Source organism: Metarhizium robertsii (genome assembly GCF_000187425.2).
Source record: "Metarhizium robertsii ARSEF 23 chromosome Unknown MAA_Scf_8, whole genome shotgun sequence".
Lineage (NCBI taxonomy): Eukaryota > Fungi > Ascomycota > Sordariomycetes > Hypocreales > Clavicipitaceae > Metarhizium > Metarhizium robertsii.
This window is the reverse complement of record NW_011942226.1, coordinates 738,347-756,131: the sequence shown is the minus strand read 5'-3', so window position 1 is coordinate 756,131 and position 17,785 is coordinate 738,347. Positions and strand designations below refer to the sequence as shown.

The window sequence follows — 17,785 nt, the reverse complement described above, 5'->3', positions numbered from 1 at the left end:
CTGTCGCTTGCACTGACACTCAAATGCAGAATAAGCAGTTGATGATAGGTTTGTAATAAAGGGTCTGGTTGGAATGGCTCGGAATGCGGGCGAAACCGAATGGTGGTGCACGCAAAGCCGAGCTCAGTCCGGCCGGCTATCACGCCTGATACGGCTCAAGAGCTGTGGCAGAGAGTGGCACTGCTGGTCACGCCTCGCCAGCCTGCATGCATGTGGACTGGAATCAAATGTGTGGCACCGGCTTGCCGGCTCAAACTCAAATCCAGGCAAGAGCAAACCGCCAAACCCACGCCGTGGTTGCCATGATGCGAACCCACTGGCCAGTTGGGCAGCCAGTTGGGGCGCCTTCCCCAAAGCTTACCCAAAATCACAGGGCAAAAAAGATAACCCGGTACCTGATTGGCCAATCACGGCCCGGCAACGAACCGTTGGACCGGGCGCCCGCGGCTTTCCTCGGCTGTCTCGAGATGCTCGCCGGTGGTCTGGCTCGTGGTTGGCGGGGAAGGAGCGATACGGCTGCATATGCGCCCGGTATGCGGTCACCACCAGGTGTCTCGGCATAACTTTTTGGTCAGCCTCCCTCACGTTGCACGGCCGACTTTTTTCTGCCAGACCTACATCTTCTCCCTTCACTCTTGTAGCTCCGGTAAGCTCAAAAGAGACCGAAGCGCCCTCATTACATTGTAAGCACTTTGCCCATTGACTGCTGCCCCTTGCGGGGAACAGGCCAATTGACCTATTTACAGATCTACCCCACGATCCAGATCCCGCCAGCTCCGCGATCATATAGCCCAACATCGACAACCATGGCTCTGAACCTGAGGAATTCCACTCGGGCTTTTGGCTCCCTGAAGGTATGATGAGCAAGACCACTAGCAACTAATCAACCCACAATTGCGTTTATTCAATGCCGCAATGTCGCAATGCCGCAATACACCAATGCCACGACGCGCCATTTGCTGACTTGTATGAACCAGCCTCTGACCCGAGCTGCTCTTATCGGCGCTCGCGGCTATGCCACTGCCGAGCCCGACCTCAAGGCCACCCTCAAGGAGGTCATTCCAGCTAAGCGTGAGCTTCTCAAGAAGGTCAAGGCTCACGGGAGCAAGACCATTGGCGAGGTCAAGGTCGAAAACACCCTCGGCGGTATGCGTGGCCTAAAAGCCATGGTCTGGGAGGGTTCCGTCCTCGATGCCAACGAGGGTATCCGCTTCCACGGAAAGACCATCAAAGACTGCCAGAAGATCCTTCCCAAGGGCAAGACTGGCACTGAGATGCTCCCCGAAGCCATGTTCTGGCTCCTCCTCACCGGCCAGGTCCCCTCCACCAACCAGATTCGCGTCTTCTCTCGCGAGCTGGCCGAGAAGGCCCAGATCCCCGAGTTCGTCTCCAAGATGCTCGACAACTTTCCCAAGGACCTTCACCCCATGACCCAGTTCGCCATGGCCGTGTCTGCCCTTAACTACGAATCCAAGTTTGCCAAGGCATACGAGGCTGGCATGAACAAGGCCGACTACTGGGAGCCTACTTTTGACGACTGCGTTTCGCTCCTGGCCAAGTTGCCCACGATTGCCGCCAAGATCTACCAGAATGCCTACCGTGGAGGTGGTGCTCTTCCTGCCGAGGTCGATCTTGAGCAGGATTGGTCTTACAACTTTGCCGCTATGCTCGGCAAGGGAGGCAAGGCGAACGAGAACTTCCAGGATCTCCTCCGTCTCTATCTAGCCTTGCACGGTGACCACGAGGGTGGCAACGTCTCTGCCCACGCCACTCACCTTGTTGGTAGCGCTCTTAGCGACCCATTCCTTTCTTACAGTGCCGGTCTCCAGGGTCTGGCCGGTCCTCTTCACGGGTGAGTTTGTCTCTCTGAGCACTTGTCGTTGGCTTTTGATTCTGACAATTTGCAGCTTGGCCGCCCAGGAGGTTCTCCGATGGATTCTACAGATGAAGGAAGCCATCCCTGCCGGCTATACCGAGCAGGATGTCCACGACTACCTGTGGTCCACCCTCAACTCTGGCCGTGTGGTCCCCGGTTATGGCCACGCCGTCCTCCGCAAGCCTGATCCCCGATTCGAGGCTTTGATGGACTATGCCGCCGCCCGCCCCGATATTGCCGAGGACCCCGTCTTCCAGCTGGTTGAGAAGAACAGCCGCATCGCGCCCGAGGTCCTCAAGAAGCACGGCAAGACCAAGAACCCCTACCCCAACGTTGACAGCAGCTCCGGTGTCCTGTTCCACCACTACGGCTTCCACGAGACTCTGTACTACACCGCCACCTTTGGTGTGTCTCGTGGTCTTGGACCTCTGGCCCAGTTGATCTGGGACCGTGCTCTTGGTCTGCCCATTGAGCGTCCCAAGAGCATTAACCTCGAGGGCCTCTTGAAGCAGGTTGAGGGTCAATAAAAATTGCAGTGCGAAAAAGTGAAAGTCAGATTGGAGTTATCATGAACAAAACAGCATGTTACGTAAATTAATAGCAATATAAAACGCCATAAAAAGTAGAGTTCATATAGGGTGTATAAGTAGAGTATACCCAACAGCTTCAAGGCTCCTGTTTTGATAGAAAATGGCTAGAGATGGGGTTGTATTTGCTGATAACTGCGGATGTTGGATGGATTTGAGCAGCATGGATAGAAATAAATAACAATAATCTGACAAGTCGCTTGAGTTTCGTTATGAAAATTGCATGTGGCAAAGTTTCAAAGGTCAACAGCCACTGCGAACTGTATTCGGGAAACACCAGGCAACCTTTCAAGCTTAACCACGTCCGTATTCCCGACAGATCCGAGAACTATACGCCACGGCATATAGGCGGCAGAGCTCTTGGTGAGACGAACGTGGGGGCTCGTGACTATGTAGTGTATCCCAATGAAAGGTCGTGGATTCTCTTTTGTACTCGTGTTTTGTTTCTCGGGTTCTTCATCCCCATCTGGTACAGCACCACGGAAGAACCACAGCCTCTCCGAAGCACCTCGGTCCTCAATACAGAGTGGCGTGCGCTTAAGCAAGCCAGAACCATATCCTCTCCAGCCAATTCCGCGGCTCGACAACCTTCCAAGTCCCCTCCAATCGGTCAATCTCGGCCTTGCCCGACCACAGATCCATCTCGGCCAGGCTGACAAACCGCGTGCCCACGACAAACTTGTAGCCCAAAAACAGCGCCGCGAAGATGGGAATGTCGACGTACGGCGGCACAAGCGTCTTTGCGGAAAGGTTGCCTGGGAAAAACGCGTCAAAGCCATTGAACAGCGCGACGACGAGGCAAAACACGACCGAAAAGTAGGCGAGGAACGGCTGCAGCGGCGACTTGTACGGCAGGGTGTCCCGCGAGACGCCCTGGCGGCGCAGGCCGTAGTAGAAGCGGAGGTAGGTGCAGCACACGCTCGCCCAGACAATGAGGGTGCTCACGGCGCTGAGGTTGCTGATCCAGAAGAAGACCTCTGCGGAGCGGTTGTTGACGTTGAGATAGACGAGGCAGCTGAGGGCGGCGGTGGCGGCGACGCAGCCGTAGGGGACGCCGAAGCGCTCCCACCTCAGGGCCGAGGGCGCCTTGCCGTCCAGGGCGGCGGCGTAGAGCACGCGCGTCGCGGCGTAGAAGAAGGAGTTGCCGGCGGACCACGCCGACGTCAGGATGACGGCGTTGATGACGGACGGGAGCGTCCCGATGCCGGCGTTTTGGATGGCAATCACAAAGGGGGACTGGGCGGCCCCCGGGGCCGAGCGGCCGATGGCGTCGAGGAGGCCCGGGTCCGCGGACGAGACGCACAGGCCGACGAGCAGGACGGACAGCACGTAGAAGACGGCGATGCGCCAGAAGACGCGGCGGATGGCCCGGGGGATGTTGCGGCGCGGGTCCTCCGTCTCGCCCGACGCCACCACGACCATCTCGCTCCCGCCGTAGGAAAAGGTCGCCTGGATAAAGACCTTGGCGAAGGCGAGGAAGCGGCCCGTCGCCCCGTCGGCGAGGTACGTCTTCATGGGGCCCGGGTCGCGCCAGTACCGGAAGCCGATGGCGCCGCCGGCGGGCGAGCCGCCCACGGTGATGGCGAACATGAGCACGATGAGGCCGACAATGGTGACGAGCTTGACGGCGCCAAAGGCGAACTCGGCCTCGCCGTAGACGCGCACCGGCAGGCAGTTGACGAGCACCATGGTCGCGGAGAAGGCGGTCACGAGGGCGGCCTTGGGCAACGCGTTGGGCCAGTAGTCGACGACGACGCCGCAGACGGTCGCCTCGATGGGCACCCCGATGGCAAACTGGTACCAGTAGTTCCAGCCGAGGGTGAAGCCGAGCGCGGGATCGACGTAGCGCGCGGCAAATACGGGCACGGCGCCGGGGACGGGCAGCCAGGCGGCCATCTCGCCGAGGCTGTTGATGACGCAGTACAGGTTGAAGCCCGTCACGGCGTAGCAGAGGAATGCCGACAGGGGGCCCGCGAGCGACAGCACCTGGCCGCTGCCGACGAAGAGGCCGGTGCCGATGGCGCCCGAGAGCGCGAGGAACTGCACATGGCGGGACTTGAGGCGGCGGTCGAGCGTGCCAATGTGTTGTTGCTCGACGTCGGGTTTGGCCTCGGCCACGGTCTCTGAGTAGCCTGGTATCGAGGACGTTGGTTGGATGGCGTCGGCTTGTGGTGCGGCCTCCTCGACGGGAAGCGCCATGATGGAACTCTTGAATAGAGCAATGGCGAGACTGAAAAGCGCACGGGTTTACATGGCTGGTGGACGAGACATTGATCTTGCATATCTGGCTGTCTGAAGGTCGTGGTCATGAGTTCTTCCCCCGCACCGGTGACCTGCGAGCTCGGGAACATGCGTCTGGTCCAACTGTACGTGGTACTCCCCACGAAGAGCTAATGCACGGTTAAAAAAGAAAGGTATTTGCTTACGTCCATTCTGCTATTACCTCCTCCTCCTCCTCCCCCGCGCGTGGTGTCACCGAAAACAACGCCTCGGTGTGCGTTGTGCTTCGCCATGAAGTCGTTCAAGATTACCGTCACCCTTTGCGCTGTCGTGTGTACCCAACCGGCTGTGTATACGTGCAAAAGGTATGGCTCTTCCTGATTTTGTATGTGTCTGCGGACAAGTAGATGAGAGCTGGCTGGTTCCGGGGGTTGTTTGCGATGGTAGGCAATGAGCCCACGATTCATTCTCAAGCCACGAAGGATCTTGAAAAAGGTCCCATTCGTAACTTGTAGTGCCTGCTTGATGGTCGGCCAAGTATCTGAAGCCCTGCATTGATTGAGACTTGGCAAGGCTATGTCGATGGTCAAGTAGCCCCGGTTCGAAGAAACATGTGGGCGTGCAAAGCATATACATGACATGAAGTCGAGAGACATGAGTTTCTGAACCTCTTCGGACCTTCATCTTTACTGCCAGCCAGCCTCTCTCGGCAGCATGCCCAGCTACCAGGTACAGGCTGCAGTAGGTTGTGTCGGGAGGCGGTTGGCAGATGCAGGCCCCGACGGCATAAAAAAAGTTACGGAATTCTGGCTATAAAACCCCATAAGTAAACCGCCAACTGCACAAAAGCACGCTGACTAGGTTGCTACATTGCACTTTGTTGACAAATTCACATCGAGTTCTGGCTTTGCGTGGACATACTGGGGGCAGCTCCACGGACGAGTGTCTTGTCAGACTCGACCACTCCCTGCCACGTCTTCAGTCATACGTTCAAAGCAGCTAGAATCACTGTACGTATGCAGGTGCAGAAGGGGCGTTACTACCGGCTGTTGGGAGGGATGGCTGCTGTCTGCCACCATTTATTGCATCGTGATTTGATAGGGATTGCCAAGGAGCCCCGGATGCCTACGATGATTTTGTTTCTGCCGTTCAATTCAACCATGCTTGAACCGGTTATTGATGTCCATGGTACCCAAGCCTAGCACCTCTATTAATATGGTCATCCCGATGCCCTCGTTCATGATGCATGATTTGCTCTACCGAGACCGCGGCCACGATTCTGCTGGTTTGGCACAACTTGCATGCAGCTTTTCATTGCTCAAAGAGGGGGCAGTTGGTTGAGCTATGGACGATGACTCGTCTCAACCTTCAAATGGGCCCGACAAGTCGATATTCCTGCATTTGCGCCGCCATGACATGATGAAATGTAGCCCACTCTTTGCGTGTGACTTGTAGCAGCGGGAACCAGGCATCCCTACGCTTAATTTCCGCCGGGATAGATCAATCGGTCTTGAATCTAGCCGAGATCGAAATAGTCCAGCCGGGCCGGCAAGTCTTGGCTTTGCGTCGGTAGAATATGCCGGGGTTCATAGGGCGCATCTAGCTAGTCGCAAGTATATTGTCGGGTTCTTGGTGATGTCCAGCTCCTGCTTCTCGAAGAGCGCCCCCAGTCAGAACAAATTACACATGGAGCAAAAGTATCATGACAAGAGACAGGGCGACTATGCCTGAGAGTGAACAGGACATCTAGTTTCACACCCTCTGGCATGATAGATGGCACTCTTCCAAGACTCGAGTCCGTAATCTTGTGGTTGTTATTTCGCTCAAGGAGGTCCGTTCGCACCAGTCACCTCTAAGGCTCTGAAATACACCAGACTTGCGCTGTCTTGATGCATTATGCGCTTGGTTGGCGATGGTTGTCTGCCAGTGGCCTTTGGGATTGTCGGTGTAGGCCTAGCCCAATGGAGGTGGTGATCAAATTTTTTCTATCCACATTGCACGACAGGTTCGTGTGTGCATTGCTGGCCGTAGCAGGAAGAAGTCCCTTGATGGGGGGTAATTTCGAGGCAACGTCATGCTCGGAGATGGTGATGACGGAATAGTAGCGGTGGCCGGAGATGTGAATGTTGGCGGTGGAGATGTGAGAATATTGAGTCAGCTAGATCCGTACATGACTACAAAGGCGTAGTGGAGACGGATCGGTTTCTGCGCGCGTGGCGATATGGCATCGACAAAGCAAGCATGTGCATGCAGGTAATTAGTACATGTGCACTCGGTAGACTATGATGGCGATTTGGAAAAGGACATGGGAGAGAAGTTTCATGTTGCAATGTTGGCACCAAATCCCGGGCCAAGAGGGGCAATTGTGGTCACGTGAGATATTTTCCTGCAAGCAAAAGACGATGGATGCAACCAAAATGACGCGGCTTGAAACGGGCAACTAAACACGCAGCACCCAATTAATAGAAGTAAATTTGACCAACAGCACACCTGTTTTTACACCAACACCGAGTCAATGAATCTAAAATAATCACCTTCATAAGGGCTAATTGTCAACTTTAATTTATTTAATCCGACCCGCCGGCACAGAGGCATTAATACTATGAAACAAGCTCTTGTCAAAATGCATGAATGAAACATGTTGATGACAGTCGTGATTCTGAGAAAGGACCACCAGTATCCGTCCATGGAGGCGTGATATTGTCTGTGACTCTGAGCGGCCTCACCAAGAAAGTCATCAGACCAAAGTACTCGACTTTTTGAAGCACTCGGCGGACCAGTAGCATGACCTCAAACTCGCGTACACGGAATGCGACCAGGACCAGGAACATCAGCATGTATCCACACGCTCACATGGAGCCCGGGCTAACGGAGCGAGGCTTCTAGAAATAAACCGCCCGGTATCCGCGACGGCCGGATTTTGCATCTCCAGCTGTCGCCCCTCCATAAAGGAAGCGCCACCGACTGATCAAGCCGCGAAGTGGTGTGACGCCGTCACTCCTGAGCATGGCTTGCAGCCGCAAACTCGAGCGCCTAATACTCGAGATGGCTCAGGCACAACCGGCAGTGGCTTGGGCGCAGGACATTGCTGCAGAACATTGACAAGACACTCTAACCCTCAATGCGCAACATCAATTGATGCAACACTCGGCGCAATCATGGCCATTAAGCATCAATCGATGTTACAAAACAAGTTTAGTCTCCGCCGGGGCGCAGCTTGGCAGCAATTGGATCCTCTGTCCACTTTTTGCTTTGCGAGTTCCTCTATTGGCCGCGTTTGCTGACTCGGTGCCACGTTCCGACTTCTTCCCTGTGTCGCCGACCTGGGTTTCCGTTTAGGTTTCCGCACGGTTGATAAAAATCGACATCAGCCCACTTTGTCGATGCAGCCGTGACCCGACCCGGGGCCGTTGACCTGCGGCGAGAGATGGTGCATACGAACAATGCCACATGGCTGTTGTGACTACTCGTTTCTATGGTCTTTTTTTTTTTTGCCCGCGTGTTTTGGGACCTGAGTTGAATCAGCCGTAAATCTTGCATCTCCGGATCTCCGTTGCTTGGGAAATGTGATTCCATTTCATGTTGTATAAAGCCGTTCGTTTGCCTGCTGCACTCGTGTACAAGATCGTGTCCTGCATGAAGCCAGCCAAAGCAAACCACCCGGCAAACCAATCACATCCTCACTTTTACTAAAGCCCCCCTTGCCCTCTCCCATAAAGAAAATCGTATACTTCTACAACAAAACAACGTGACAACATTTTATATGCGCCCCACGCTTGTCAGAATGGCCCTTACCGCCCAGCAGATCGCCACAGTCAAGTCGACGGCGCCCGTGGTCAAGCAGTATGGCAAAACCATCACCACCACCTTTTACAAGAACATGCTCAGCGCCCACCCAGAGCTAAAAAACTACTTTTCTCTCAAGAACCAGCAGAGCGGCGCCCAGTCCGCCGCACTGGCCAACGCCGTCTTTGCCTACGCCTCCTATATTGATGACCTGCCCAAGCTGAGCGGCGCCGTCGAGCGCATCGCCCAGAAGCACGCCTCGCTCTTCATCAAGCCCGACCAGTACCCGATTGTGGGCAAGTACCTGGTCGGCGCCTTTGCAGAGGTTCTCGGCAACGCGCTGACGCCCGAGATTGCCGAGGCCTGGATCGCCGCCTACGGCCAGCTCGCCGACATCTTCATCCAGCGGGAGAAGCAGCTCTACAGCGACGCGGGCGCGTGGCAGGGCTGGCGCCCCTTCAAGATTGCCGCCAAGGAGGCCGAGACGGACAACATCATCAGCGTCTACCTGGAGCCCGTCGACGGCAAGCCCCTGCCGGCCTTCCGCCCGGGCCAGTACCTCTCGCTGCAGATCCCCCTGCCCGAGCTGGACGGGCTCCTGCAGAACCGCCAGTTCAGCCTGAGCGTCGCGCCCGAGGAGAACATGAGCCAGTACCGCGTGTCGGTCAAGAAGGAGGCCATCGAGCCCTACACGACCGAGGACCTCGCCGAGGGCAGGGTCTCGGGCATCGTCTGCAACCGCCTGCACGACCGGTACCAGGTCGGCGACGTCGTCAACGTCAGCCCGCCGCGCGGCGAGTTCTTCTTTGACGACGCCGCCGTGCCGCCCGCCGCCCCCGTTGTTCTGTTGTCGGCCGGCGTCGGTGCCACGCCGCTCGTGTCCATCCTCGACTCGATTATGAAGTCGTCCCACGCTACGAGGCCCGTCACCTGGGCGCATGCCGCTCGTCACGCCGACTCGGTCTGCTTTGGCAAGCATATCCGCGACCTGGCCGCTTCCGCTCGCAACGTCCGGTCCGCCCTGTTCGTCAAGAACGTCAAGGACGTGGACGAGGAGGGCAGGCACTACGACTTTGCTGGCTCAATGGACATTGACAAGCTTGCCGAGGAGGGCGCCCTGTACTTGGACGACAAGACGGCAGAGTACTACCTCTGCGGTCCGGAGGAGTGGATGATCAAGATGAGGGACGAGTTGACGAGCAAGGGGGTCCATGTGGACAAGGTGCATCTCGAGGTCTTCAGGACGGGAGATGTCTAACGGCAAAAGTGTGCATTGTTGAGCGTTTTAGCATGTCTTGTATCATCATAGATGTAGATTGTAGAATATACCATGTTGCACTGGTTTTTATTTTTTTTATACAAGATTGGCGCATTTTGTATGTAGGTATGCAACAGGGTTTCATTCATTTCTTCTTCAATCGCCCTATACAATATTGGTCGAACAAAGTTTTATGATGACTTCGACAACAGCAAGAAATCCTCCCTCGCCCAATCTGGTCTAGCGTCCCCCTCGCGTCCCATTCCCGCCACGACTGGTGACGTCGTCCAATAATCACCCGCCATCATCCAAACCTACAGACAGTGTCATGGCCGACTCCACGGCTCAGCAGATGTTTTTCCTTTTTTCCCATTTAGCCCTTTGCCCTATGTATTGACCTCCCGGCTCTATCGTCGAGCGCAGCATCGTCTCCCCCTCGGCTGTGAAAGTCAAAAACCGCCAGGCGCTACCATGCCACTGACTGCATAATCGACTCCTCATCGCGGCATGCCGACGCGATCTGCAGCTGCGCGTCATTCGTTTCACCAGTCACCCGCTCCCCCGTTCCCCGTCCCAGCCAAGAAGCATCGCGCGTCTCACTCTCAACCTCACCCGCATGGTGCGAAACCACCAGTCCGCACCTCCGCGCGCCCATCATGACCAGAGATCCCAGCCGGCCCCAACTGGTCATCCACCCGAAGCACCACGTCTCCGGCCGAACGGCCTCCTCTGGCTCGTTCCACGCCGGCGCTCCCATTCCCACCTTGGGCTCGTTCCGCCGGCAGTCGTCGACGCATAAATACCAGACCTTCCCGGTGCAGCCGCCAAAGACGCCGCTGGGCCCTCCACCCGTCCCCAGCCAGGATGCCGTTTCCGAGTCTACAGAGTCGTCCGCCAGCGGCGAGGACGACGAGACGCCCCTGCCCGTGCGGCAGCTGCTGCTGCTGGCGTTCCTGTCCCTGTCCGAGCAGACGGCCCTCAACTCCATCGGGCCCTATCTGCCAGAGATGGTGGCTTCCATGCCCGGCGTGCCCAGCGGCGAGAACGGCCTGTACGTAGGCCTGCTGGCGAGCGCCTTTGCCCTCGCTCAGCTGTCTACCAACTTCCTGTGGGGGTACGCCTCGGACATCGTGGGCCGCAAGCCGGTGCTGGTGGCGGGCACCTTTTCCCTCATGGGCTGCTTCTGCGTGTTTGGCTTTTGCAAGGAGTACTGGCAGATGGTGGTGATACACGCGCTGATGGGCATGCTCAACGGCAACGCGGCCTGTGTCCCGACGGTCCTGGGCGAAGTCACCGACCGGTCGAACCAGAGCAGGGCCTTTACCTACCTGCCCGTCATCTACTCGCTGGGCAGCATCACCGGCCCCGCGCTCGGGGGTCTTCTGGTCAACAAGATGGGGTCCGAGTACCCATATCTCGGGCCCAACGTTCTCGGCGCAGCGATGCTGGCTGCGAGCGTGGTCGTGGTTGGAATCTGGTTCGAGGAGACGCTCGACGAGTCGGGCAAGAGCCCTTGGAGACCGGCCTGGATCAGCCGTCTTGTCGCGTGGGTCGACGGTTCCGACAAACCTGGGGACCGCAGGGCGTCTTGGAGCTCGCGCTTGGCAGAGGCTTCGGCCTCGCAGCAGCCGCTCCTGTCGTCTAGCTCGTCAACATCATCCTCTGTCGACCAAGACGATGCCGACGACGATGGAGATGATGTCAAGGACGGTGGTGTCAGTGGCAGGCCTGTCTGGAAAGACTTGCTCAACCGGACAACCATCATCCTCCTTGCCACGTATCTCGTTTTCCAGCTCTCCAACATCAGCTTCAACAGCCTGTATCCCATCTTTGCATCCGCCCCCGCGCCCGCCGGCCGTGACCTGAGCCCCAAAAAGATTGGCTTCAGTCTCAGCGCAGCTGGTCTTGCCACCATTGCGTTTCAGGCCTTTCTCTTCCAGTCCATCAAGTCCAAGATTGGGAACTTGGGCTCGTACCGATACGCCCTGCTCGGGCTCGGCGTCAGCATGATTCTGATGCCCTGGGTGGGCTACCTCGACGACGATCCGCCGTTGAATATCGGCAGCGGCCGACTGTGGCTGTTCGCCGAGCTGGCCATGGTCCTGATCTTGAAGAATATTTGCGCCGTCGGTGGACTGTCGAGCGTAATGCTGCTTGTAAGTTTCACTACTGCATCGTCGGGGTCCAACCTCCCCTGATGACCACCCCCCTTTTGAGCCCTCTCCTAGTTCTAACCAGCAATCAGATTACCAATTCTGCGCCGTCGCACGCCAGCCTAGGCACACTAAACGGTGTTGCTCAGACATTGTCCGCTCTGGGGCGCAGTTTCGGCCCATTTGTGTCGGGCGGTCTCTTCACCCTCTCGGTCAACATTCGACCCAAGGGGGAGGCTCTCGCATGGAGCTTGTTTGGTGGTCTGGCATTGGTGGGCTGGGGCGTCTCCATGTTTATTCGGGGGGAAGGACTCGAGAGCGAAGACTGGTCAGACGACGACGACGAGGTCGAGACAGCTTAGGGGGTAGAGCCAGTGTCCGACTCTCTGCACCGTTGCGAGCTACGCGGCATGACTAGTACATATCTGAGCCCCACGAGGCATCAAATACAAAAAAACGTACTGTTGTATTGTTCCGTCAAAGCTACGTAAGAGGAAAGGACTCTCATTCACACAAATGAAGGGCGGTCCTCCAAGTCTTAATACACCAAGTTTCAACGCCATGTGTTTTTCTTTTCTCCTTGCTTTTGTTCATCCACGTCTGCAAACACCATATTTCGCTTCAGCCAATGCCCACCGTCTATACTCAAAATCCCAAGACAAAAAGAAAAGAGGTCCTCAAGGCCCCTCAAGGCCCCTCAATACCAAGTGGGCGACCTCTCCCAGTGCCTCAGCAACATGTCCACGGCAGCCGTCCACTCCGCCTCGAAGCAGTTCGCCAGCTGGGCGACATCCGCCGCAGAGGGCATCTTGCTCCCCCACATGGCGGGCTTGATGGCCTCGAGCGCCGCGTAGGCGGCCAGGAGCCCGTCGTCCTTCATCTTGGTCAGGCACAGCCAGGCCAGGTTCCAGCTGCGGTTGCTGGCGGGGTCCTCGCGCACGCGGCTGTAGGCGTCGCGCACCACGTCCCCCGTCATGGGGTAGTTGGGCGTCAGGCCGAGGAGCTCGCTGGCGAGCTGGTGCGACGTGACGTAGTGAATCCACGCCCGGGTCATGGGCTGCTGGAAGGCCGCGGCGTCGTTGGGATCCGCGCAGCTGCCGGCTATGCGTTCGATGCGCACGAGTTCCGTGAGCGTGTTGACGCGGTGCGTGTTGAGCGTTTCGATGAGCTGCGACACCGACGGCTGCGGGGGCTTGCGGGCTTGTCAGATGTGTTTGAAGGTGGGAAGAGGGAGAAGAACACTCCTGGGAGGGTGACATACCGTCCAGCTCGTGCTGGTGGCTTTCTTAGGGGCCATGATGGGGAAGTCGGGCACGTCTGGCAAGGTCAACCGTAGACTTGTCCTGTTGGGCGTCGGTTTTCTCACTCTGTTTGTCTGGCGTCCTGTTGATGGCGGTCTTGTTGAAGACTTGTTTCTGGACAGGAGCCGGTGCGCGGCATTTATGGGATTCCTGGTCGACGGCCCATCCTCAGTCATTTGGGATAGATGGTTGTCTTTGTACGTCGTTCAGCCTGGTGGAATGGGACTTTGCAGCAGAAGACTCGGGCCTTGCTTGCCTCAGACAAGGGGGCGTAGACGAATGAGATGTGATGGCAGAGTTTTCAAGAGGCACGAATTGCATCCGCCGCGATGGTATGAGACTGATCCTTTCTGTATATCGGCCAAGGAAAAGACGTACAGAACATGACGCAGCCCTTTACTTTTGGCCCCCGTTGCCCGCGCAGTCTCGACAGAATGCCTCGTGACGTTCGGGATCCGTACAACACCAACCGAAGAGAGTAGGGGGGCGGTGGAAGTACAACTGACATGAGCAAAAGGGGGAATCCTGAACGCCTTGGCAGCTTTCAAAGAGGCAGAATGGGGTTTCGCCAAGACGGTTTGCCTAGATGGTGTTTGATGTGCCTTGCCCCGTGGTCAGAAGGAAAACCCGCAAGAGTGAAACTGGGCTCAGCCCTTTTCCTTGTCCACGTCAAGGTGTTGTATTCCAGAAGCCCCTTATTCTCTCTGGGCTTCCCAGAGGAGAGAGGTTGATCGGGCGCTCCCGAGCTGCCCGCCGGTCTGGAAGTTTTCTTCAAGCCCTTATACTCGATGATCCCTGCATAATGGGGGAACGTGGCTCTGTTCTGCTTGGGTTGGCCAGGCGTGCCCGTTGTTCGGGGGCCTGAGCATCCGCGCCATCCTCAAGGCACACTGATCGTCCTTCGATATGGGAGCATTTGCCCGGCCGGCCGCCACCGCCAACAAACACTGTCAGCCGCATTTGATTCCCATGCCGGACCTCATCCGCCCAATACCTCACGGCGCTGGGCTGTTCCGACAAGGGCTTTGGAAGTCCCCAAAGTCGATGATTCTGCAAGAAAGCAAGCAAGGAAAGGTTAAAAGATGACGCCTCATGGAGCCAAGCTCCCAAAACATGTTGCGCCGCTCGCTGGAGGCCACCACTCAGCTCCTAGGTAAGCGCCAGACATGGGTATGCCGAGTCGAGGGCTGAATGCTTTGGCGCGAAAGGATCTCCATCCCTGCCGCGCAGTTAAGCGCCCGGCGCCTAAGTGTCCAATTCCAAAGGCTGCTCAGGACGGGGGTGGCTGTTTGGCAGCGGGCGGTGGCACGCAGCCGAGCATGCAAGAGTTCGTTTTTGGGCCGTCTGGTGGCCCTTTTTTGCTCGCAGCATCATCTTCATCCGTTTTGGCCCCCCCTTTGGCTGGAAGAGGGCCACGCAAGCTATGTATGCATCTCTTCATCCATTCGGTCCTTCCGTCAAGTTCATCCCAGCGGTCGGCTTATCGCGATTTCGAGATGCCCTGGTCCCGCAGTTTTTGCTCCACCATGTCATCTTGTCGGCTCTCCCAGTCTGACCCCGTGGCGAAGCCGTTGGCAGAACGTGCCAACTTCCCGGCAGCTGCATGATGCGCTTATTCCAGCCTGGTAACCCATGCTCAATCGCGCTTACCCTTGGCCGAGACGTTTGTTGCTGACAGTGCTCGGCCACGGAAAACGAGCTAGGCACATGCCACACAACCCGCCGCCCCTTCGCGGATCCCGCAACTCAGGGGGCAGCCCTTGATGATGGCAACGTAGACTTGAGCCTTTCGGCCGAACTCTTGAGCACTGCCTCGACGGCTCGGGGATAACGTCTCATCTCAGATTGTGTGGCTGGTCCGCAAAGGGACTGCATGGGCCCGGCTGGGCGGAACTTGCTCGCGTGGCCTTTTTTTACCTCGCATGTTTGTTTCTGGGCAGCAAAACGTGGACATCCTCCGGCCTCGACAGTGGGACTCCCTTGGCGTCGGGGGATGCGACAAAGGAGCTTCGAGAAACATTGTGCCCCGTTGGACGCTGGGGCCACGCAGTAATCCCCCGTACCGACCTTGTCCGGGTAAGGCTTGCATGTTGCTGCAGCCATCGCGCAGATATTGATCAGCTCGCGAGGCTGCTTTCCAGTCTGGTCTCGTGTTGGTGTTGCGCGTTGCTTTTATTGCGTGGGTTTCCGCTCCTCGTTTCACCGCGCGGGTAATAGTCGCGCGCGCACGCCCTGAAGCACCATCAGATATCAAGTGCTGGTTGCGAGATTGCTCGTATAGGCAGGTGGTACAGCGTGTTGGAGGAACAGGTTTCTACTTGACGGCTTGCCGGTTAGAGGTGTCCTGAGATCTATTGTCTCGGAGGCGCACGCGTCTTGTAGTCCAGCTTAGCATCTTATCTGCGGACAATTCTACTGTCGTGCCCAAAAAAAATGTCCATCTTTTTGACCAAAGTTGGTTTTTGGGCACGGCTCTCGGCTTAGCACCGTGCTGTTATTGTGGGCATGATTTATCGCGGTACGCTAGCAAAAGCTATCTCATGATAGCCGTACTAATAATATCTTAATAATAACAATAACATATACTTGGAAAATGATTTCTTATTACTATAATACTTCGTATAAAACAAAATATTAATACAAGCTTAAAATTTCACTGTTAAGATAGTATATTTTTAGGGTGCCGAGCCCGCCAGATAAGGCGCTAATAAACCTACCCTAGTATAGTTGCCCTTATGTGGCGTGTGCCGCGACTGCCCTCAACATGGACGTAAACCCTCCAAACGTGGCAAGTTCAAGGAGAGAATCAGCCTAATAATGGCGGCCTTGGCATTAGATCAGCAGGAATTGGAAGACATTCTCGACTACATCAGCAGTATTGGACATGCAAATCCAAGTCAGATGGCAGGGAGTACATCTAGTGCAAGAAATAGAAGAAAAAGAAGCAAGACCCAGCCGAAGTCTGCCGAGGAAGAATTGGAGGCTTGTCACGTAAACAAGCGAGAAAAGAAGAGAGCATCGGGGGTGTGTAGAAATACCGGACCTGCAGAAGAAAGAGAGAGAGCAGTGAGCAAGCTACTCGATGCATAGACTGGAATGCACTTGAACACCGAATACAGAGTAGTAGCAGTCTTATGACCAGCCCCATTTCTCTTTTAGGGCCTTTGACTGCGCTAGCAATCTGTCCTCCTCGGTCTCATATAGGCCGTGCTTCTTCAAGTACTGGGTATAGCGCTCACACTGTTCCGTCCGGCGTTGCACTTCAGATGCGAGAGCCTGGTTTCTGTCAAAGAATTCGGCTATTACATCATCCAGAGGCTTGTCGGAACGTTTCTGAGCAAAAAAATCACAAAAAATGTCGGTGGCGTCAGTCGGACAGCGTAGAACATGAGCAACGCAAAATGCCACATCTGTTTGGTAAGGACCCAGGCCATACCATTCTTTTCTGAGTTGTTTGCAAAGCCTATTAGTTTCGCTCTTGTCATCTAAAACACTCCGAAACTCAGCATGTATCTGCTTGTTCGTTGAGATTGAATCGTGACCGGTAATCCACGACGGCGGGGTAAAGACTTGCAGTGGAACCGTAGCGGCAAACTCCCAGTCGATTATGCCACGAATTTGCAAATCCTGGTCCACGATGATGTTGCGACTCCGTAGGTCCAAGTGACTCAGTACAAAAGGCCCTGCGTTCAACTCAGAATCGATAAGCTCATCGAAGATACGCTTCATTCCGTCTAGTGCGAAGACTTCCGCTTGAATGTCCTCGGTTGCATGGTCGGCAACTGGCTGCACATAAAAGCTTGACACGAGACCGAATTGATATTCCATGTACTCCTTGGCCGTCTCGAGGGTCGGCAGAGCGGGCAGTCGGAGCGTGGTAGCAGACATGGACATGACAGGACCCAAAATAGGATGCGTGCTGTGATTAGGATCCGGCATCAGGGACCCTATCGATGTAAACTCGAGTTTTCTGAGCCCAGCTAAGATGTCAATGAGCTGAGCGTAAAATTTTCGTCGGGCTTCGTCGTCGGCTTGAAATAAAAGTTTCTTATCCAATGGTTCGCCTGGTATGAAGTCTGCAATGAGATACATCTGCGGTCCAGAGCTGGATTCGGCCAATTTAGCATCACGGCCGTACGCACGAATATGAGGAACAGGGATCAGAGTTTTGCGCTCGAGAAATCTGCATCTATTAGTAGCAACTCAAATCGGAGGTTAAAGAGCACTTACTGCAAAGTGGTTATCTCGCTCAACAGCTTGTCCCAGGGATCGTCGAAAGCAGGCTCAATCGGAACCCTGACCATCCACTGGGATTCATCCTGGTCAAACTCGACAAAGAAACAAACATTGAAACTGCCGTTATCCTTCTTCACAACTCTGCACGTCTGGCCATTGTTGTATCTTGATGCCAGAGCGCAGACTGCATCAGAGTCTAGCGAGTCGATAAAATTTCTCTTTGCTTGACTGAGTTGGTCCTCGGTAACGATGGGGAATGCTTGATCATCAGTTCCGTCAGTTTCAGTCTCTGGCGTACTAATCTCCGGCCGAGCGCGACATAGCTGGCCAAATAACTTGGACGAAAGAGAACTACTAGCGTCCTGCAT

General features: G+C 55.8%; 6 protein-coding genes across 6 annotated transcripts; 3 read left to right on the top strand and 3 right to left on the bottom strand.

The window, feature by feature from the left end:
* Positions 1-923: 923 nt before the first annotated feature.
* On the top strand, positions 924-2,403 carry MAA_01022 (methylcitrate synthase precursor; the record flags this gene model as incomplete). Its single annotated transcript, XM_007819020.1, has 2 exons — positions 924-1,852; positions 1,908-2,403. 2 exons carry the CDS (start codon positions 924-926, stop codon positions 2,401-2,403), a joined length of 1,425 nt encoding a protein of 474 aa, XP_007817211.1.
* Positions 2,404-3,000: 597 nt separating this feature from the next.
* MAA_01021 (amino acid permease) lies at positions 3,001-4,662 on the bottom strand (the record flags this gene model as incomplete). Its single annotated transcript, XM_007819019.1, has 1 exon — positions 3,001-4,662. One exon carries the CDS (start codon positions 4,660-4,662, stop codon positions 3,001-3,003), a length of 1,662 nt encoding a protein of 553 aa, XP_007817210.1.
* Positions 4,663-8,467: 3,805 nt separating this feature from the next.
* On the top strand, positions 8,468-9,727 carry MAA_01020 (Globin, subset; the record flags this gene model as incomplete). Its single annotated transcript, XM_007819018.1, has 1 exon — positions 8,468-9,727. One exon carries the CDS (start codon positions 8,468-8,470, stop codon positions 9,725-9,727), a length of 1,260 nt encoding a protein of 419 aa, XP_007817209.1.
* Positions 9,728-10,383: 656 nt separating this feature from the next.
* MAA_01019 (Major facilitator superfamily domain protein) lies at positions 10,384-12,242 on the top strand (the record flags this gene model as incomplete). Its single annotated transcript, XM_007819017.1, has 2 exons — positions 10,384-11,883; positions 11,973-12,242. The coding sequence occupies 2 exons, from the start codon at positions 10,384-10,386 to the stop codon at positions 12,240-12,242; spliced, it is 1,770 nt and encodes a 589-aa protein (XP_007817208.1).
* Positions 12,243-12,577: 335 nt separating this feature from the next.
* On the bottom strand, positions 12,578-13,177 carry MAA_01018 (uncharacterized protein; the record flags this gene model as incomplete). The annotated part of the gene is made up of 2 exons (XM_007819016.1): positions 12,578-13,072; positions 13,142-13,177. 2 exons carry the CDS (start codon positions 13,175-13,177, stop codon positions 12,578-12,580), a joined length of 531 nt encoding a protein of 176 aa, XP_007817207.1.
* A 3,136-nt stretch (positions 13,178-16,313) lies between these two features.
* MAA_01017 (phosphotransferase) lies at positions 16,314-17,785 on the bottom strand (the record flags this gene model as incomplete). Its single annotated transcript, XM_007819015.1, has 2 exons — positions 16,314-17,364; positions 17,412-17,785. 2 exons carry the CDS (start codon positions 17,783-17,785, stop codon positions 16,314-16,316), a joined length of 1,425 nt encoding a protein of 474 aa, XP_007817206.1.